This window comes from Pangasianodon hypophthalmus, chromosome 6 (assembly GCF_027358585.1).
Source record: "Pangasianodon hypophthalmus isolate fPanHyp1 chromosome 6, fPanHyp1.pri, whole genome shotgun sequence".
NCBI lineage: Eukaryota > Metazoa > Chordata > Actinopteri > Siluriformes > Pangasiidae > Pangasianodon > Pangasianodon hypophthalmus.
This window is the reverse complement of record NC_069715.1, coordinates 2,924,054-2,947,302: the sequence shown is the minus strand read 5'-3', so window position 1 is coordinate 2,947,302 and position 23,249 is coordinate 2,924,054. Positions and strand designations below refer to the sequence as shown.

The 23,249-nt window shown below is 39.8% G+C and overlaps 1 protein-coding gene across 1 annotated transcript in view; it reads left to right on the top strand.

Annotated features, from left to right (window-relative positions):
* pepd (peptidase D) overlaps positions 1-22,732 on the top strand; it is a 61,343-nt gene extending 38,611 nt beyond the window's left edge. Inside the window, exons 10-15 of the mRNA XM_034305155.2 lie at positions 17,645-17,713; positions 18,788-18,865; positions 20,720-20,868; positions 21,392-21,576; positions 21,746-21,937; positions 22,086-22,732. Of these exons, the coding sequence (XP_034161046.1) occupies positions 17,645-17,713; positions 18,788-18,865; positions 20,720-20,868; positions 21,392-21,576; positions 21,746-21,937; positions 22,086-22,220 (808 nt within the window). The 3' untranslated portion in view covers positions 22,221-22,732. The remainder of the gene's footprint in view (positions 1-17,644; positions 17,714-18,787; positions 18,866-20,719; positions 20,869-21,391; positions 21,577-21,745; positions 21,938-22,085) is intronic.
* The last annotated feature ends 517 nt before the right edge of the window (positions 22,733-23,249 follow it).

The window sequence follows — 23,249 nt, the reverse complement described above, 5'->3', positions numbered from 1 at the left end:
GGGAAAAGTGCCATCTACTTATCTGTTCATGAAGACGTAGACAAGAGCGTCCTCTTGCGAACACGGACAAAAATAGCATGGCTTTAGGGATGTGGATATTTTCTTACAGCTTGCCCAGAGTTAACAAGAGCAAATTAAGCTTCCGTGATTTAGCTAGCTGAATAGTTAGTTAAGTTAGCGTAACTAAGTTAAGACCTGAATTCTTCATCTTGCATTTGAAGGAGGTTTTGCTGAGCCTGCCATGTTAGAAAAACAAGGAAGACAAGTGAGAATCCAGCTAACATTTTGAAGCAACACTCTGACAGGAGTCACATGCAACGCTGTTATGCTAATGTTGATACTGAATAATGCTCCTTGCACACTGCGTGTGTGTAATTTTGGATCCGATTACATCCAATGTGTGAGTGTGTAAAGAGAGTTTTAATCGATTGCCCAATAACAGTTTATTTGGAATGGCCAGTCAGAATAAATCTACTCAGATTGATGAAAAACTTTCCTTGTAAACACACAAAGTGTGTATAAAGAACACAATTCGTGACCATGAAACTTCTTTCCGAGATATTTTTCTCATCTAAGGGCAGAGACTTTGAAGTTTCATCACTTACAGTCACCATGAGTCACCCTGGATCCGAGTCTGCCTTATCTCCTGTGAGATGTTCGCTGCAGCATGGAGGCTGTAAGTGTGTGCGTTTGGTGTTGAGTCATATGAGGATAACAATCTGTCACCGAAAGCCTCGGCGGTGAGACAACGATGCCAAATGATGCACACTCCCTGGTGGAGTTGCAGTGACTTCAGACGTCAGATATTGTTGAATAAGGTCTTAAACAAATAATCTCACAGACTGGAGTATTTCCCTGTAGGTATAAAGACTTGTACGAATGCCTTGATGCTGAAATCGCAGAGAACTTCTGGTGTTCAGACACACTTCAGGGTTTGTTTGAAAGAGTCTTCTGGATTTGAGACCGAGTTGTTTCCTTGCATTATAAATGGCTGGAATCGAAACTAGTGGCATCTGCCAAGTGTCACAGTACCTTATATCCACAGAGATTTACAATGCCCTTTATTTATGAAAAATCTCATGAAACTCTGATTTATTCTGGAAAGAACAGCTCCCGTATAACAAACTTCTTACACCGTATAAACTATACGTCCTATACCTACAGTATATGCCATAAATGGTGATGCTTTTATCAGACACATGGTCTATTACTTACCACAGAAGTGCTCTATTCTGATTGGTCAGTAGGTGTTGATGCGCCCACTCTAATACGCTATTGTTTCTATGGTAACAGCTCATTCACAGGGACTTGTATATAGTGGACGTTCGGTATAAACGGATAAGAAAACGTGTAATCGTTGATACGGTGAAATTTTCTGTAATTAGCCATTTATTTAACATTTATGGAAGGAGTCTCCAGTGTCAGAGCTTTGTACCAGCGATGGAAAAAATGAAAAGCTGCTGAGGGAATGACTGTTTATAGCTGCAGTAACGTAAGTGAGAACAGGAATTTGTTTCATGGATGTTCCACAACATTATATGTAACTATAAATGGACAAAAAGTATGTCATTCTTTGATTAAAAAAAATACATTGTTAGCACTGACGGATTGCTGCGGAAGAAGAGGAATGAAACACTTATAGGGATGTGCTGTTATAGGATCAACGTCCGGGTGGTAAGAGTAACCCCGCTTCATCATAAGACCCCAGTGTTGATTATTTTCCTGTAACAGCACTACACAAAGTATTTGGTTCATTCATTAACACAATACTATAGGCATGTGTGATGATGTCACAGGTGGGAAAAGTACAGCAGTTTTTTTTTTTTTATTGCGATGGTTTAGTTTTAGTAATTTGTTTTTTTTTTAATTTTGTGACTTGTGGCCATGTATGGTGACCCACACTCGGAATTTGTGCTCTGCATTTAACCCATCCAAGTTCACACACAGTAGTGAACACACACACACACACCGTGAACACACACCCGGAGCAGTGGGCAGCCTTTTTTTGCTGCGGCGCCCGGGGAGCAGTTGGGGGTTCGGTGCCTTGCTCAAGGGTCTCACCTCAGTCGTGGTATTGAGGGTGGGAGAGAGCGCTGGTCATTCACTCCCCCACCTACAATCCCTGCCGGACCTGAGACTCGAACCCACAACCTTCAGGTTCACCTTCGGGTTGCAAGTCCGACTCTCTATCCATTAGGCCACGACTGCCCCAGTTTCTCTCGTCTTATCTGTACATATTGTTGCTCTGCTGTAAACTAAAGAGCTGGCTTTGCAGTTTATAGCAGCAGCACACTACCAGTTTGGGAGCAGTTCTGTTATAAAGAGGACCTGCACTTGTTGTGGGTCAGGACCTGGAAATGTAATGTTTTTTAAAAGAAAAAAAAAATACAGGCTTCTCTTTCCTTTATATAACAATCAATATGATATTAAAGACATAAATCTGATATCAGTGCCTCACGTTTCATGTAGTTTCAGTCAGAAACATTAATAGCAGAGATTAAATTCTTGCTTGTGGCTTATCAGAGTCGTGCCAAATGACCAAAGTGTTTTGATTACAGCTGAGTGAGAGTGATGAAGCAGAGCTACTGTTACCACCCTGAAGTTGATCATTTTCCTACAACAACACATCCCGAAGTGTTGCATTACTCTTATACTACAGCAGTTCTGATGGTGGTGGTGGAGGCGTTATGTTTTGCGGTTACCCGTCTGTCTGAGATTCCTTCACTTGAATGTTGTGGAACGTCCATGAGACGAGTTAGTCCCTGTTCTCGCTTACATTATAGCAGCTATAAACAGTTGTTTCCTCACCAGCCTCTCTGTTTCCTTAAGTTAATAAGACAAAAAAAACACAGCTTATCATGTCACAGAGAAACCACAAAGTATAAACTCCTCTGTATCAAAGTTACAAAGCGTTGACACTGGAGACTCCTTCCATAAATGTTCCTGGCAGTGACTAGAGGACCATTTTCTCGAAAGATACCTGCTTAATGCTGTGAGATTTTTAAATATTGCGCCATTACACATGTAATGTCTCTTATTTTCCCAGATGCCTTACTTCCAAAGATTTGTCTCTCTTTTCTTCTAGGTCTGAGAAGAAGGCTTTTGAATAACAATTCAAACGTCAAACTTGATTATCGTTCATATTCGCCATTGACGCAGCTGTTTGTTGTTTCTTCTCACCAGGTTCTTTAAAGCAGAGCTTCTTCACACAGGGAACAAAAAATACCCCACGAACTGACAGGCAATCTCTTAGATTAGTAAAGAAATGCAGCTGTTGTTATGGTTACAAGTTATAAATAGAGCACAGGGGTGACAGAGGAGCCAGGAATAAAGGATGAATTGTGAATCTGAAATATATCTCACAGTTTAGTGCAAATTCCCCGCACACGGTGGCTTCTTCCATAAGACTTCTCCCAGATCTTCTTTATTGGGTTTAATCACGTGCTTATGGTCGTGAATAATTAGACTTATCAATCATTTGCATATGTATGTTAAAGATGTTGATGTTTTTAGAAACCGCTGAAGGTTAGATGAGTGCCAATTGATCTCCTTACAAACGAATTCATTTCAGATATTCTAGCATTATCATGCTCTGAATTTCATACCATTCCATGTTATATATTTAAGGGACAAAACGCTCAGTGTTGTGCTGTTATGGAGAAATAATCAACGGCGGAGTGAAGTGATGAAGCCGAGTTACTCTTACCACACTGAAGCTGATTATTTTCCTATAGTTCCTATGTTTTGCCAACAATTATTTATTAAAGAATGACATGCCATATTTTTATCCATTTATAGTTGCCTTTAATGTTCATGAAGTTAGTTCCAGGTCTCACTTACATTAGAGCAACTCTAAAGTCACTCCGTCAGCATTTTTTTTTCTTTCTCTCTTATTAAGGAGTTATTGAGTTAATTGAGTTTTAAAAAAACGCAGCTGGTCATGTTCCCCAGAACGTGCAAAGTGTAAACTCATCTATCCTGAAGACCTTCCCAAGGAGGAAAATTGTGCTGACACTGAAACCTCCTTCCTTAAATGTTACACACATTTATTAATCTGTTTATGTGGCGTGTCCTCTATATACGAGTCCCTGTGAATGAACTGTTACTATAGAAACGATCATGTATTAGACCAAGCGCATTAATAAACATAAACCTGCGATATGCAGCTGCATTGCTGTCAGAGCTGCTGTTATAGAAAATTCATCAACACCTCAAGAATTCAACAGCACTGTGATATAAATATATATGTGAGATATATCAGGCAAGATGAAGTTGGGCATCAATTTATGCAGTTTCTGGAGCCTGGCATCAGTGTCACGCACGTACAACGGGAATTCAAAGCAGCTCGAGGTTTTAATGAAGAGACAGCGCCTGTGGTTTCAACTTGAGAGCTGAGAGATAAGGCTGCACAGTGCAGAGAAGATAACGGTCATGCATTGTTTTCTTTTTCTGTGAGGTCCATATGGAGGAGGAGGTTAAAAAAGCCGCTGTGTGACTCTGCTCGTGGTGCACTGACACCACCGGAGTGTCAGGAAAAGCGCTTTGGTTTTGTCTATTCATGTCATCAGGTGTTGAGAAAAATTAGCCTATGTGAGAATTGTCAGTCTCCTCCTTCTCCTTCTCCTCCTCCTCCTTCTCTTCTTTCATCTCTCAGCGGACGTTCAATCAAAATCTATAAAGTGGGTGTGTATCTCAGCATGCGGCCTGGCAGAGGAGACGGAGTTCCAGTAGCATCCCGCCGCAAGCTCCCAGGACAGAGTCAAGTTTCAATTCCGCTATCAGCCTCCATGCAGCTCTGGCCCTGAGAAAGGCTTGTAATTTACAAAGACACTTTTCCTCCCTCGCAGCTTGAACGTTCTCGTATGTGTTACATCGCACGTCCCTGCTGAGACCTGCGACATAATGAGCCATCCTCTCTTCTCCTCTCTTCTCCTCTTCTGTGAAGGATCTCATGTGCAGAACTCGGGATACGACAGACGAGAGTTTCTTTTCAGCTCTGCAATGACGTATGTTAATGTGTAGCTACGGTGCTAGGATTTATCTGTTTGAAGACGTGTGCTGCATGGTGGATGGGACGGCAGTGATTTTTTTCCCCAGGCTTTTCATTTTTCCAACGCAGAGTTAAGTCAGTGTTAACTGATTCAGGGTTGGCTTGAGTCCGAGTTCTTTTTCTTCATATCTTAATTCAATTCACTGTTATGATTATAACAATATACATTACAGAAATCCAGATGTAGATTTAGATTGACATTGACATTGACGTTTTACTCCTTTGGCTGATATCCAGAACAAGGCAGGATACAACTGAGCAGTTGAAGGTTAAATGTCTCGCTTAAGGACCCAACAGTGACAGCTTGGCAGCGCTGATATTTGAACTCACGACCTTCCGGTCAGAAGCCTAAAGCCTTAACCACTGGGCCACAACCTCCCTATGAGCAAGCCAAAGGTAGTAGTGGTGAAGAGATCATCAGTGAGACGACTTGAGAAAGAAAACTTGACAGGAACCAGTCTCATCCTCTTCTGGGTGATACTGGATGCCTTACATACAGCTCATAGCTCATTTAATTCATTCCTAACATATTTAAGCTATTCAGCTGTTCAAACTTTGTAAAAATATACATTTGAGCAGGGATCCATTTTTTGATTTGATACAGAGTTTAAACAGGAGGGTTAGGATGGCCGAGCTGAGCGCTCTGAGCAGTATCAGTGAGCGTGGTTATTACAAATGAGAGCAAGATGCCATGAAAGGAAGGGAGGGGTAAAGGAAGCCCGCGTCTCAGTGCTCAGTGCTCGCAGAAGTGAAGTGCTCTAACATGCATTTCTCATTTCAATACCATTTCAATTTACTGCACATGCTCTCTATTAAAGATTCACTTTAAAACACCATAACGATGTTTTATCAGGTTGCAGGTATTGTGTCAAGATGCTGTAGTTCCTCCTCAGCGCACAGTTTGCAGTCTGCTTTGCTTTGGTTGGCATGAATATGTCTAGATCGCTGTCACTTCCTGTCACCTGTTGATTAGCATGACAACATGCACTTGGCACAATAACAGTATTTTGGACGTAAAGGCTTCTTGTCACTATTACATACAGTAATAAAAAGTGCTTGTCATGAAACACATGCATTTCCCTTTGGATGAAACTTGTTTCTTTTCACTTCACCTTGAAATGCTCTTGAATCTTCTCCAGTAGCTTAATAATTACTTTTGTTATATAAAAAAATAATGAGATCCCTAGCGTTACATTTAATGATCCAGGCACACACTGACACAGAAATAGACGCTAGAACAGCATCTAAGAATATTATCCCCTGTCTGATAAGTGCTAACTAGAAAATGTGATAATCTATGCATAGCATAGCATGAACTGAGCCTATTTTTCCCCTTGCTGTGGTGGGAGAAAGAAAGGCTCGTTTTTACATTCACGAAAGCCAGCTGAAGCAATGCTGGCACGAAAAGAAACTTCTTTTACAAAGCTTTATACAATGCAGGCCAAGGTCGCTGTTATCAGAAATAGAAACACGGTGTTGGCAGCGTTCTGTCCGAGATTGCCACTGTTTCTTCACTGCAACACTGTAATTAATTTAGTCTAGCGTGATATAATGCTGAAAGCACTGCGAGTTGAAGTAAGAAAGGAAACGATACATTGCAGTGTTGGGATGCGAGTTTGAGCATTTGAAGATTTGTAACTTTTCATGGCTCATGATATTCCAAACCTGTGATTAGACTCTGATACTGTATCTAATCTGCTGTATATTTTCCACATTTTTGATTGAATAATCATGTGCTTTTTACTAGACAAGAAGTATTGATTAAAGAATTTGGACAGATCTAATGATGCCTGCTATTTAGAGTTTCATTAAGCGATACTTTGCATAAGTATTTGCCCCCTTGGACTGCCTAGAACTTAAACGGTCTTACCTACATACACTCACCAGAGGCTCTATTCTTACGTAAAGCGCCTTGAGAGGCCTTTTTTAAAGGCATTATATAAAATAAAGTTTATTATTACTTCCTTCTGAGCTTTATTTTTCTTCGTAATGTTTCTGTACACATTTAATAAGAGGTCATATATGACAAGATCAGATGAAACCACAGTTAAAAGTTGGTTTTTTTTACAGAGTCATATGCTTTTACATAAAAACTGAACGAACACCTGTTGCTTTGTTGCTTGCTAGTTTGAACAAATGGTTACCGAGACTCAGAGATTCACACTAAACCCAAGGGTTGATGTAGCTAGCAAGAATTTCAGAGCTAACAAGCTTAAAGAAGCCTTGTGTTCACCAACCATCTTCTACTTCTACAACTAGCTCCGCATTCAGACTTTTGAGATTTCTAAAACGAAATTCTTACTTGATGCATCACTAGCATTGCTTTTCCACCCTTTTCAGCAATATGGCAGGATGCCGACTGGCTCGTGACGGATCTTTCAAAATTCAATAACACTTCCTTTTTCCTCCATTTTGGATGGATCTACTGCTAAAATGAGCTCTCTGAGGCTTGCTTCTGTAACACAAACCACTGAGTCTCAGAGGCAGTGCTCTCCTGTGTAGTTCCATGTCTCACCACTGTGTTATGAATGACTTGTGTTTGAGTGTATATTATATTTTAGAGGACAATAGGACTAGCAGAAACCATAAAAAAGGAGATTAAGCAATGCAGGAAGCGATGTTAATAGTCAGTCAGGGGTATGAATCATAAAGGAAGTCCCATTCTATCCTGTTTCTCTCACTTCTCTTATAAGTGATGTACTGAAAAGAAAAGAGTGAGACAGTTACCAGCGGCTTTAGATATATTGCAGAATCGTCCAGATAGTCGGCTGTTTGGGTGTCCATGCTTTCCGGTACTACAGCTCCAATTTCAGTCATTATTCAAATTAATAAATTTATCGGGCTTTAAATTTCCTCCATGCTGTATTCGTTGCTCTCTCAGGTCGGCCTGATCCTCTCATTAAAGCACCATCCTCCACTTACGTGAACACAGAGCTGTCTCATAAACATGCCCTTTAAAATACACATTTGCGGCTGATTAAAATAAGGACCGGGTCCCAGAAAACGGTGATGAAAGCCTGGGTTCCCTCAGAGTCATTCATTAAGATGATAGCTCAGTCTGTTTATTTTTCTCAGAGGACACGAAGGAGAGAAATATTGGAAGGATGTCAGGAAGTGGAAAGAGAGGGAGAGAGAATGAGAGCAGAATAACAGAACGAAAATGATACAGCTCAATTTTGGAATAAAATGTTATACAGTCACGTGAGTCATCGACAACTGGACTTGAGGGCGAAGACACCTTGACTCTTATTCGAGAGGCATCATTGATCTAATTCACTGGTGCAAGAGAAAGATTAAATAGAAGCACTATCTTTAAAAAAATTGTTCCTTTGTACCGGTGTGTTCAACTTATCTGTGTAAATTAACGTGATTTATGGTCATGTGACAGGCTAACAGAAAATTACGTAAGCAATAAAACACTCCATGTCGTGCTGTTATTGGAAAAAAAAACTCAGCAATGGGGAGGTGTGGTGAAGCAGAGTTACTGTTATGACCTTGAAGTTGATTCTTTTCCTGTAACAGCACACCTTGAAGTGTTTTATTCCCCCTTTTCCCATGGTAGTTTGCCAATAAGCGTTACATTTAATGTTGTGGAACAACCATTATTTCTGACAAGTTAGTCTTTTATCACGTATCTTATAGCAGCTGTAAACAGTCATTCCCTCACTTTCTCATAGAAGTCATAGAAACATTAAAAATTATCTCCAACAGCTATGGAGAAGTTTTCTGGAATGCCATGATCAATGGATCGCATGGATCTGTACATATGGTACACTGGGTGCCGCTTTGCTGTTATAATAAGCTCCACTCTTCTGGGAAGCTTTCCACTAGATGTTGGAGCATGGCTGTGGGGATTTGTGTTCATTCAGCTACAAGAGCATTAGTGAGGTCAGGCGCTGATGTTGGGATGTCGAGGAGGTCTGGGGTGCAGTCGGTGTTCCAGTTCATCCCAAAGGTGTTCAGTGGGGTTGAGGTCAGGGCTCTGTGCAGGACACTCGAGTTCTTCCACTCCAACCTTCACACACCATGTCTTCATGGAGCTCGCTTTGTGCACATGGTCATGCTGGAACAGGTTTCAGCCTCTTAGTTCCAGTGAAGGGAAACTGTAAAGCTACAGCACACAGAGACGTTCTATACAACTGTGTGTTTCTGACTTTGTGGCAACATTTTGGGGAAGAAGCACATATGAGTGTGATGGTCAGGGGTGCACATACTTTTGGCCATATTTGTATCTGGCTTGGGTGGTGTAAAAAACAGAGTGGAAAAACGCAGTTCTAAGTAGGAAAAACTTCCACGCCGTGATTCATAAATGAAGATGAGATCTGGTCACTACCGAGTTTAAAAGCATGCAAGTGCGTGATGATGAAAATTAAAGGAAAAAGTGTCTTTGGGCATCGATGTGTGTACAAATATAACAATCCCAAAAGGAAACAAAATGATCAAATGCCCTAATTGTTCTTCTTTCTTAAAAATATATTTGACATCAGGCTTTTCATAAAATCTCCTGCGCTGTCAGTATACATCCCGTTGTCGTTACAGGCTGAACGAGAGAGTGTCTGAGAGCTGAGAGGAAGAAAAAAATCGAACTAGTGTGCATTTTAATCCGTATTTTGAACGATGAGTCAACTGCGAGTGACTAACACCGTGACTAACCAAGCAACCATGACACATTATCAATCCTACTACCAAGTGCTGTGAACATTAGAATCATCGACCAACACGGTTTGAGTTTTGTCTTGTATTTTTTATTTTTTGACAAATATTGATATTACACATAAAATGCATTGTGATTCTTTTAACCAATCACCAAGTGAAGTCTGGATTGTTTGTCATTTGGTATTTATTCATCACAAATCCTCAGGATCCTCAGTGATGGGATTTAGTGGACAGATGAGCATTTTGCAGAGCCGCCTGTCAAGATTTTGTTGCGTAATAAGCGAGAGAATTTATGCGTGGGAAGACCTGTGGATTTAGCATCATATGTATTTTCAATAAAATAAGACTGACAGTGGATAAAAGCAGATGAAATATGAAAGCTGGTTCGCAAACGAATTGACGATTGGCCCAGAAAGGAAAATCTCCGTGCTAATGAACAGCTGCCTCATGTTAGGCAGAGAGGAAATGTGGTTTTAACCTGCTGAAAGGTTAGAATTTGATTGGATCTGTGCTTTCCCAGATTTGCGGCTCTGTCCTGCCCTTCCTCCACACCATCTGCCAGACTTATTTTAGTTCTGTTATTAAGCGCTTGTCAGTCATGGAGGGGTATTAAGCAAACAAGCATTTGGCCTTGAAGAGGGACAGCCAGTTAGAGAGGCTTTGTTTCTTTGGGAAAGAAGGTCAGTGTCAGTCAATGCACGAGTCACTTAATGTAAATTGATGAGTATAAAGTGATATACAGCAATGACTAGTCATGTTTATATACTGTGTAGTTGTATGAAAAGGTATGGACAACACTACATATTTTATTGATCCTTTTTTTAGTGCAAAGAAGTAAACACAACCGCTATAGCAAGCTATTTTTTTAAAAAAAAAAAAACATTTTTCTGCAAATGTTAATGCACAGGTAATTTATATTTGGTGAAAAAATAAAATGTTAATTGTGGCGTGTGCAAAAAATTTGGACACCCTGCTAAGTAGTGATGAATCACTTGGAAATACCCAATTATTCTTGACCTGCTTAACCAGTGCTAATGAGTCAGTTACCTAACGAGGACCAAACGTTACAACTGGAATAAAAATTTCTATTATTTGTTCTGTTTTTCTAAGGTTTAAAAGAATAAATTAGCACAGATATTTGCAGAACAATTTTATTTATTTATTTATTTTTTTTTTTTTTAAAGAATAGTTTGCGGCGGAGCTTGAGTTTACTTCTTTTCCTATCAAAAAAAATCAACAAAATATACAATTTGGCCAAAAAACTTTTGCATACAACTGTATCGAGTTTAATAGCAGTGCTTTTATTTTGGGCAGGGTAATATGGACAGTTTTGTTTTGTGATTATGTTCAATTGTTCGGGGCTCACATGTTTAAATCCCAACAGTACCTCGCCATCCTGACCTAGCACCATAGTGACACGCGATTGCTCTTGTTCTGTTTACGTGCTTGACACAGATCCATGATTTCAACAACAAACAGCATTTCAATCCAGATTTTCTCGTTTCAAATCCAAGTGATTGCCTCGAAGGATTCCTTGGACCAATCCTATGGTGTGTGTGCTGCGACATTTCTTCAGTTCCCCGCTCACAACCTGCACTTATTCTCCAGTTACTGTTGAATACACAACAATGGAAGACCAACTTTTAACCATCATAAACAAAAACTTGTATCATTATTAAACATGTATGGAGACATTACGAAGAGAAATAAAGTTCGGAAGGAAGGAGCAGAGATCGTTGGTGCCTCTGGTGAGTGTGCGTAGCTAGTACAGTTAGTATGCTTTGCTAATCTGCCAAATAAGCTAATATATTTACACACTGATTAGTGCGTTATTTCATCTGTGTATATGCTTTACAGTATATAGCTACTACTATTTCTCATCAGACATTAAAGACAGTGGACAGGCCACGCCCACAAGAGACAAACTACAAGCAACACAAGTGACTTGCCACTTGCTAGTGTAAACGTAGGGTACGTTATTAGGGTAAGCTAGCTAATTGTAGGTGTGTTAGCTCACATATGGCACACAGTCCACTCCTTTAATTGGATCCCAAAGCGAGGAAAAACGTGCGTTGGGAATTTCCAGTGTCTTAAGTTCTCCGAATTGAATTAATTTGGAGAACTGGGGTTGAGCATGAATAAGCCATATTGTATTGAGCGCTGTAACCATCTTAGATCAGTTTTCTGTTTGGATTTAGATGGATTATGTCATTGATGTGATCCAGTACCAATTAATTTTAATTAAAACAATCTAGGCCAGTCTTTAACCGTGACACATTACAGGTTCACCTGTTTGCTTTTATTTTGGAAGCCATATTGCCGCAATTACAGTGTGAAGCAACTTAATAGCAACACTCTGCTTTATATATATATATATGTAGTTGCCCTTGTCTCTAGGGACTTCTGGAACGTTCATTTGACTTTATTTATGCTGTGAACGCAAGGTTGCATTTCTTTCTCCGTATCTTGCGTGTTCACCGCCCCCACGCCTGCTCTGGTGGGACATTAATCAGGAAGGAAGAAAAAGATGGCAGGGCAAGTGTGCGACTGTGTGTGTGTGTGTGTGTGTGTGTGTGTGAGACAGATTGCAGGTTATTTTCACCGGATTTCTACTGTAGACGTCTTTATCTTGTCTTCTGGCCCAGTTCTGGTCGTGCCGCTCATGTTTTTTTTTTTCAGAATGACATTAATAAAGAGATTAGCAGCGTGGTATTAGTATTTGCAGTGGATTGGCACTGATTGGCATTGTTACACTGATACACACTAACGCCGATGCCGAGACAGATCTGAGCGCTACCGTGTGGGCGGATGAAAGTCTTTTCAAGGAGAAGCCTCGCTGCAGTGCGGTTAGCACCAGCCTACGTGAAATAGCTCAGCTCTGCCTTTGGGGACTTTGTTTCCTTATTGCTATCTTTTTTTTTTTTTTTTTTTTAACAGTCTTTTCCATTTATTAGTATTTACGTAGTTGATCATTATAAATAGGGTGGCCTGTATGTCTTGGTGGTTTACAGTCACTGTATTTGTCCTCTGGTATTTAGAGAGTCCAGCATGGGGATGCTAATTTGTGCCCTGAAGTAGTTTGGGAAATAAAATCTGAGCTCGGAAGCTCCGAGGACCAGGTTCCCTCAACGCCAAGTTCAAGCAAGATGCAGTACTAATGAGCCCTAAATATTCCCAGGTATTAGAGGACAAATACTGAAGCACTGTAATCTAATCTCAGAGCACAGAGCGTCTGATGCTTATTGTCCAACTTTTCTGGTCAGTTATTTGCAAGAAATATGGCTTGTTTGGAAACACATTCATATCCTACTCTTTCTATACTTCTAAGGAGACTCACTAATGTCAACCTCAACTGATCGGCTTCAAATCATCAATGAGTTACGGCGATTTTATTTACGGATTACGCTGTCAAGTTTATAAGAGTTGAAAGAAAGAAATCCAAAATAAATCCATAAATTATGGCTTCAGTGGCTGAGCTGCATTACTGGAAGATATAGCACACACCCTATTTGGAGGCGCTCTTAAGCCGTTTAGTCATCATTTTATCATTTTCAGCTCTCTGCAAGCTTTGCCTTTTATGGAGATTTGTGGGCGTGGCTCAGTGTAAATGTTTGCGTGAACACAATTGGTAATTTATTTATGTGAGTGATTGGTGTTTATCAATATACACACATACAAAAGCAAACGTTTTTAGTTCTGTTTGGGTACAAAAACATTTACACACAACGTTACTGAACGATAAATGAGGCCCAGCGTTCGGAAATGATAATTACATGTGATAATGTCAAATTTACTTTTACCTTTTTTTGTCTTTGATAATTATTAAACCTTTAAGAATTCAGATATTCTGGTGTGGTGCTCAGTGTGAACTACATCCATTTAGGGTGAAGCTGTGCTTAGTTAAAAATATGCAGGTCTTAATTTGGAAAGCAATTTAATTAACTGGGCTTGAAGTCTTGCTGATTACATGTTTAAACCGAGTTAATTTCCATATATTGTGCAGAAGCTAGGCCTCAGAGCTCAGTGATAATTGCTGTGTGCTTGTCATTTATTACTGCTGACATGGCAGCGGATTGATGTTGTAATTATCCTTTGCTTTTCAAAGCGTTTAAGCCTCCTACCGTAATTTTGTTAGCGAAGGCTTAGCTTACAGAACTGAACCGAGTGTCTTGGCCTCCTGGTCTTTTTTCCCCCCCCTTCCTCACCTTTGGAAATTGATTGCATGTTGTGCGGTAATTTGATCACGTTAAATGTTAGAGGTATTTTTACAGGAATGTGGTTAATTTCTGAGTCAAGAATTTCAGGCACTTCCATTTTTATATGCTCGCTGCTATCACTTTCAGTTCGACAAACCCTTAAATGCCATTATCCTCGATCACTAGCCGAGCGTTCCATACCTCTGTGGCTGGATGTATAATGAGGCAGACTATCCAATCAGTCATGTACAAGACCTCTGCCTGCGAGGAGATCACCATGTAAGGGTCTGCCAGTTAGGATGCAGCTGACCTTTTCAGGGCTGCTGCCTCTCGCTATGAACTTTTCACTCCGAGTTTGAGTGAGCTCTCTTTGGGATAGGCTAAAGGTCTCGGAAAATTAATTAGAACTTAATCGATAATTGCTTTGTGCTGTGCTCCTGATTTAGCCGGAGCCTTTAGTAACGTGTGATATTGTGAACGTCGTGGTAAACAAAAGCACCTAATCAATGTGAAATACCATATCCTCAGGAAAAGGCCATGAATACATGAATTAACAATTATATTAAATTTGCATTTGCACTTTTAGGATGCAGTGTTTAGTGTGTCTGAACAAATCCTTGGGGTTCTCCACCTCAGTGCGGTTGTTTGTGCAGGTGAGAACGCAGCAGCTCTCATGTCCGTGAGCGTCTGAGCGAGCTGATCTCACTCCGCTTCGGAGTGTGCTCCAGTGTGAAAGTGATTCAACTCTGAATAGACTTGACTGCAGGAAGGGAATCAAACAAACATGTTTTGAGATTTATTTCTAGGCGTGAGATGCTAAACTGAGCCAAAGGACAGAGCTGTAGCAGAAATGACGTGTGTTCTGGAGATTTGGACCAATTGAAACAAAAAGAGAGAATAAACACTGGATGCAACACACAAAATGTTTTAAACTAGTTATTTATGTAAATATCTGGTCCAGAAGGTAGCACTGCTGCCTCCCAGCTCCAGGGTCCCGGGTTCGAGCCTGATCCGGGGTTTCTGTATGGGCGGAGTTTTGCGTGTTCTCCCCTTGCGTTTCCTCTCCTGTTCTCCAGTTTCCTCCTATATTTCCTTCAAAGTTTCGCCTATCCAGGGTGTATTTCCACCTCGCACACGAGGTCAAAGCACCATATTTTTTGACGAATAAATCCATCTTTTAGAAGAATGTTTTCAGCTCTACATGCCCTTCAGCCAACAAATAGCAAATGAACCAAAAGTATCAGTTTCACTTTGACTCAGACTCCGCAAACATGTTCATTACATTTATATTACATTACCTGATGCTTTTAACCACAGCGACTTACAGCTGAGCTGAGCAGATAAAGATTAAGGGTTCTTGCTCAAGGGCCTTAAGGCCTGTTTATACTTGACACATGACTTTCCATGAGCATGCAGAAGCAGCAGCAACGCCTGAGGCACATATTCGCCTGCACGTCACAGCCAGAACATCCCTGATTATCGATTTCATGCACAGAGATGTTAAACACACTCACCTGCTCTGTTTCTCTTTAAAACTCTCCACCATCTTCGGGATTGTTGTCATGGGCTGTGTCTCAAATCGAAAAGTCAGCCTTTACATCCCAAAGTATTTACTAGGTTTTTAAAATTCAGACATTAACTGTAATGTTGAGGAAATACTGAATATTGAAATGAGGCTACATGAGGCCTGATCCTGTCTGATGTTTCCCAGCTCTCAGAGACACTCAGGCGTTTGATCAGCTTCACCTCCACACGAACACAGGAAAGTAAAGATGACATTTTAAAGCATGGAGGTCTAGAAGCGGGTCTGAACCACTTTTTCGATTTGAGAAGTTTGCTTTTGATCTGTGATGGTGTGTTTCTTCTCTTACTGTATTTTGAAATGTGAATATTTTACACACTGACTGCACATGGCCGAGGCTTTTAAATACTATTAAGAATTATAAGATTACGGTTTCAGTTATGAGACTGTGTTTATTGAGCATGCTGAATTCTGGATTCTGATTGGTCAGAAACTGTTGATTCATTTTCTATAACAGCAGCTCACTACTGAAAGTAATAGCAGGTTTATATTAATGCTCTCATTAATGTTTCTATAGTAACTTTCCTATACGTTCTATACGTTTTCTAACTTTTCTAAATGTTTCTATAGAGATAAAGAAAAGTTTTCTGACATCTTCAGCACAAAAGAGTTTCCACTTTGTGGTTTGTCTGGAACGTCACAAGCTACAGTATATGTCTTTCGTCTTATTAACTTTAAGAGAGAAAAAAGAGAGGCTGGTAAGATAACAATGTTTTGTGGCTGTTTCACAGCGTTAAATGTAACTATAAGTGGATAAAGTGTGTGTTATACTTTAATAAACACAAATGTAGCGAGTGTGTGTATACAATATGTAAGAAATAACACCCCAAAGGGTTTTATTCCTTACATATCGTATACACACACTCGCTAGAACTTGCTAGAACTTTCTGCAGCCTAATTGACCACATTTCTCACATGAGACGTCTCCGTCTCTCTCCCTCGCTCTGTATTTGTCTCTTTAACTCTCTTTGTGTCGCTCTCTCACTGCTCATAGCTCTGCGCTGTGTATCTCTGGATGATTCCGTTATTCTTGCTTGTGCCTGACAGCCGAGCCTTTCTGCTTTTTGTAGTTATTTATATTCAGCCGTGGAATTGGGAGAGTCATCAGATACGTTGGAAAAGCTCAACTGTCTCATGTTTTATATACGATCCTGCTTTTCTTCACTCTCCATGTTCATGGTTTATATACGACTCGGCTTTTCTTCACTCTCCATGTTCATGGTTTATATACGACTCGGCTTTTCTTCACTCTCCATGTTCATGTTTTTGAGCATCTGCTGCATAAACATGAAGTTTTAGTCTCAAACAGTTTTCTGCTATTCGTGGTCAAATGCAGGGGATTTGTGAGACTTGAGGGGATTTTAACAATATATAATTTTTTTTCATTTATCACAAAATTTTCACTTCTTGAAATCTTCAAGCAGTATTTTGAAGGCACATAATTTAGGTTAAAGGCGTTCAGCTGACAACAAAGCTCTGAAATCCCTGAAAGAAATCATTTACTTTAAAAAATCAGCCTTTTAACTGATTCATTAACTGATTAACTTCAACTATTAAAAACTTAAAGAAGAGATTTGTCTGTAATGTTCTTTTACATGGTTAAATACATTTCCAGCTGTTTACTCTAAAACTGTGGAAGAGTGAGTGCTGAAATCATCAGGATAAACTGCAGAATTAATCATTCATTATTTTCTTGTTGAATTTTAACCAGCATTTTTTATAATGAACCTGAAACTTGTAACTTGCTTCGGGAGAAATGTTTCCAAGATGTTCAAGATAAAACAAGACAATGATCAGAAAAAAAAGGAAAAAGCTACAGAAAAATATTATAAAAGAATAAAAATTCAAGTGAATGTTATAATTGAAACGATCCAAACACTTCTGAGAAAAGATTGGATGTGAAATATATGAGGCAGGGTTTTAGGGAATATTTATTTATTTATTTATTTATTTATTAATAAATAAATAAATAAATAAATATCACATTCTGTAAAAAGAAACACAGATTGTAAAATTAATATAGAAACTAAATTTAGATTTTTTTTTTTCTATGAATATCCTAACTCACTCTATTTAACCATTTTTTTGTAATCTTTAATATGTGTGTGTGTGTGTGTGTGTGTGTGTGTGTGTGTGCGTGTGTGTGTGTGTGTGTATCAGTCTGTTTAGGCACTACTGCTACTCGCGTGGAGGGATGCGTCACACCTCGTACACCTGCATCTGTGGAAGGTAAAGTCTCATCTCCTGGAGCTTTGTTTCATTAAACACTTCTACAGCAGTGAGGTGTAAAACACACACACACACACACACACACACACACACACAAACACACACACGCAGAGAACACTACTACCAATAACTGTGATGTGTCAATAGCCAGCCTTCAACAAACACTACAGGTGCTTACACCTCAATAACTTGGTAGTACAATAAAAGTAAAATCATTATTTCCTTTCAGAGAGAGAGAGAGAGAGAGAGAGGGAGAGAGAGAGTTTAAAGCAGGAATCTCTCTGTATCTCTCTCTCTCAATATATATATATATATATATATACAGTATATACTGTATATCTCGATCTCTCTGCATCTCTCTCTCTCTCTCTGCCTCTCCCTCCCCCTCCCCCAGCATGTTTGAAAGCTAAAAGAGAAAGTCGTGGTTTATTTTTCGGATGTCTGGTCGCAGTGACGTGTCGAGTTCTGGCTGCAGGAACTTCCTGTCTGTATCAGATCAGCAGCAGTGAGGTGGTTAAACATGTTAAATGTGTTTTTGTAGGATTTCAGCTGTCTGGTGTCTGTTAGGATGTAAAGGATGTCTGCAAGCCTAATTAAGGAGTGTTGAAAGGAAACAGTTTATAAGCTTAATAATAATAATAACAATAATAATAATAATAATCCTTCATGCTTAATAAGATGGCGATGTCCATAACGTTTGAAATTGTCGCACATTTTTAATGTTTTATAAATTCTGGTCAACACCAGAACACGCAGCTGAAGCTTTGATGTCATGCGACTGGGACAAAAGTGACTTGTTAAATTTTAAAATGCTTCATAGTTCCAGCAAAGAAGCAAACTTTGGACGTAAACGTCTACATTTGCGGTAAAAGGGGACAGATCATTTAGATAAGAAGGGACGGCGAATGTGGGTGGAGTTCTTTCCTCATAGATCTGTACATTTGTCCTGTATTTCTCCCTACCTGAGCTGAGACGTTAGCACGGACCCGTAACAGCTTCATTTCCAGTAAATCCGTAGAGACAGGGTTTATTATTAATTTGGTGCGGTCAGTTTGTTTGTTTTTTTCTCCACAGCGGCACCAACTCGTCCATTCTGCACTACGGTCACGCTGGAGCTCCTAATGACAAAACCATCCAAGATGGAGACATGTGGTGAGTGGAAATGACAAAGAAACTCTTCATTTGTTTTGGTTTTTTTTTTCCTCCATCAAATTATTTTTTTTCCAGATTTTCTCTAATTATTAGAGATTGTTGTGTCACAATGTTCTTGAGGATCAGGGGAAAAAAAAATGAAAAATACACTCGCATTTTACAGTAAAACGCTGGTGGGTGCTACATTAGCCGCTGTAGATCAGCGCCCTGTGAAAGTGATTCGTTGTTGTTTTGATCTGAAGTGTCAGTGATTGTTAGACTGAAACGCTGCACCACGTACCGGGATTTTCACTGAAACCCTCCTGGACTCTCTGAAAGTCTGGAAAGTCGCCACAACAAAATGGCGGCACCTTTAACTCCTCAATCTCACCAATCTTAGCTCAAAGCTGAGTCTAGGTTACGATGTAATACTTATATTTATTTCTTATAAATGTAGATTTCTCCTGTTTACATCTCTGCCTGTGTAACTCATTTAAAACAATAGTTTTTGAAACATAAGCAGCGCCCCCTGTTGATAAACACGCCCTAAACCCCCTGCCTCCTCAGCATCAGGTACAAAATACGTCTTCAGCGGATTCTTTTAAAACTGTAATGAATTAGTTTTGAGTCGTCTGCTGAGTGTGTCCTCTGTCCTGCTTTGTATTATTTGTCCTTTTTTGCAGGTGCGTGTGATTTAGCCTTTTATGACCTGAACATAATGATACAATAACACAACAATATCATAAAAGCAGGAAGTTTCCAATAACAGCACGTCTTTATAGATTTGAGGTCTGTAGAAATGTAATATAAAACAAATGTGTGTGTGTGTGTGTATGTGTGTATGTGTGTGTGTGTGTGTGTGTGTGTGAACGATGCAGTAACCAACTTATTTGCCATGTATATTAAATCTGAACAAAGGACAGAGTGCGCGCACACACACACACACACACACACACACACACACACACACAACACACAGAACACACACACAGTATGTTAGTCACGTGCAGTCCTTCAGGTCCTGTATTTAGCAGTAGAACAGCTCCCCCTGGTGGCTGAAGCGTGGGCTGTGTTTTATGCAGCTGAAAATCTCAAAATAAAGTTTCTATAAAAAATAAGCGACATGGATTTGCGCTCATGTTGTGTTACTTTCAGTTTTGTGAGGATTCTGTGAATTGTGGTGTTAATGTCATGTTGCTGAAACCCTGAATGAGACGAAACGTCCATCAGCCTTAATGTTTACTTTCATTTCCTCTTTAGCACAAAGTAGTGATTAAAAACGCGATTAGTGAAACAGTAACACTTTAAGGTTTGGTAATAATGTCTGTAATCAGGTAATACACATGTTACTAATTAAAGAGTAATGATTAGTTAAGCATTGTATAAAATAAAATAAAAAAAAACTAAAAATAGATAATGTGTTAGCAGTAAGGTATCGGGTTAAAAGGTTATAATAAAAGATTTTATTTTAATCGAATAATAGAATTTTCCTCATTAATCTCCTTCAATAATTTATTAAGATTTGTTTTATTGATTTCAAGGCCCGGAGTTAAGAATCTCTGTCTTTCAAATATTTTTGTTTTGAAAATTGCTTAAATCATTTGCATAATAGAACATGACTGGCTCTTATACTTTATGATGCAGTAACACCTGACTGTTAAATGCTTAACTCAGATTTTCCAGTGAGATTTTGAGATCCTTTATCTTTATCTAAACCACTACAGTGACTCTTTTTTTTTTTTTTTTTTGCGTTCTGCATACTCAGGTCATTTTCCCTCTTGAGGTTTTTTCAGGACTCAGGGTGGTTTATACCTCGAGTTCTCATGCTTTAAATGGTACAACGTTCTCTATCACCTGATCTTCTGTTTCTCTCAGTCTGTTCGATATGGGTGGAGAATATTACTGCTACTCCTCCGACATCACCTGCTCCTTCCCAGCCAACGGCAAGTTCACTCCAGACCAGAAAGCTATTTATGAAGCCGTGCTCAAGTCCTCCCGCGCCGTCATGGCCGCCATCAAACCAGGTGTGTGTACGCTGAGTTCTTCATCAGGAGGAAACATCATCCTACACCAACTCAGGATGTTCAGTGTGACATCAGTATGATAACTTGATATCCAGAACGACTAATAAGTACAAACTGGATGGATTAATAGCATTATCTACTCTACGATCTAAATCAATGGTGTCAAAATGGCGCCCTGATATTCCACAATATATTATACAGAGCCTTGCATAAGTATTCACACCCCCCTCTAGAACTTTGTGGCGTTGAACTGAAATTTAACACCACTTCAGAGGTTAAGTGGGGGGGTGGGAAATATCACTGTAGTTTGATTAAATTATTTACAAATTAAAAAATGTAAGAATTGTGATCGCATAAGTATTCCCTTCACTGTAAATTAGTCCTTTTGAAAAGAGACATGGTTACAGCTTAAACTTTTCAGCTTGCTAATGAAGAATTATGTTTCATTAGCACACTTTATTAGTAGTTTATTGCTCTGTTTGGCCCCCTGATGGATTAACAGAAGTCTTTGTTCGCGCCGCAGGTGTGAAATGGACCGACATGCACCGCCTGGCTGACCGGGTTCACCTGGAGGAGCTGGTTAAGATCGGCATCCTGCGCGGGAACGTGGAAGACATGCTGAAGGTCCACCTGGGTTCTGTGTTCATGCCGCATGGACTGGGCCATCTGCTGGGCATCGACGTGCACGATGTTGGAGGATATCCAGAGGTCAGTGACGACCAGAGAGAGAAAGAAATATATTTATATTCCTGAATAATGGGATATATTTTGCATTTAACCTGCACTGGGAATACAGTGTAACTTAAACTTTGATGTAATTTAAGAATTGGGTGTATTTTTATTCATTTGAGTTTATGTTGCTCCGCCTCTTGTTCAGGGAGTGGAGCGCGTTGACGAGCCGGGCCTCAGGAGCCTGCGCATGGGCCGTGTGGTGCAGGAGCGCATGGTGCTCACCGTCGAGCCCGGCATCTACTTCATCCACCACCTGCTGGATCAGGCACTGGCCTCACCACAGCAGTGCGCCTTCATCAACGCAGACGTGCTCGCTCGCTTCCGCAACTTCGGAGGGGTGAGAAACTGTGAACGAGCTGTTACTATAGAAACAGCTACGTGTTCGAGCGAATGCATTAATATAAACCTGTGGTTTGCAGCTGCACTACTGTCACCCAAAATTAATCAACATCATCTGACCAATCGGAATGTTTGTGTGCTGGCAGGTGCGTATCGAGGACGACATCGCGGTGACGGCGGACGGTGTGGAGCTGCTCACCTGCGTCCCGCGCACCGTGGAAGAGATCGAGGCCTTCATGGCAGACAAGAGCGAGAAATCCTTCAGCTGCCAGAAAGATTAAACCATACAGATCGTTTCCTCGTCTGCTTTTCTCAGTTCCGCTCTCATTTATTGAAGGAGTTTGATTCTATAAAAGCAGTGCATGTGTCAGCTTCTCAATCATATTCTCTCTAACTGAGTTACATTTAGCTCACAATAACAACTCGTTTTTTTGCAATTATTCATTAATTTCAGCTGTTTTTAAACTGATGAATCACCCGTTAACATCCGATGATGTGTCACTTCCTTTTATGCATTCTGGAGACGTTTTCTACTCGATACATAAATTTGCCTGAACAGCATACTTTTTGCACATTTCCATTTTTTTCTGATGTTTGGGGGGAAAACGATTCTCTGATGATGAAGTGCAAATTTCTAAACCAGTTTACATCCTGAAAGTATTACATTACCTCCTCAAAAATAATGACTTCTTACTAATCATTATTTCACTCTGTATCAGCTGTTCAGTTATTGTTCTTGTGCACATGTAACCTCAGTTATTGCATGAAAAAATAAATTTCTCCTGCATCTTCAGAGGGTTCTGTCATGTTGTAGATCATGTATAATATAAAATGAAATGAGAAAAATGCACCTGTAGATGTTTGTTACATGCTGATATCAGGTCTGATTAGATTAAAGCCGTACTTCAGTGAGGAGCGAATACAGGCTCGTCCACAAATCCACAGAAAATCTTAAGGCTTTTAACTGGTCAATTTGGGAGCAACTTTATTTTTTTTTAAATGAATTTAATTATATTTCAGTCTAAGAGGAAATTACGAAGCATTTTTGGCTCTAAAACTTGCAATCCTACACTGTCTGAGCCGAGTGTTTAATGACACAGAGACTATTTTGGGTCTGAAAAATAACGTGGTTTTCCTTTGGTTTTCCATGTAATTTGCCACCCTCTTCACTAGTGCTCCTGCACATTTTTCATTTTTCACCTGGGCTACTGCTACATTCAACCCCATGACACTAAACCAGACCTATTTGAGCTTTGATCCAGAATTTTGAAACATATCCGACCATGCAGAAATGGGAAAAGATGCTGGAG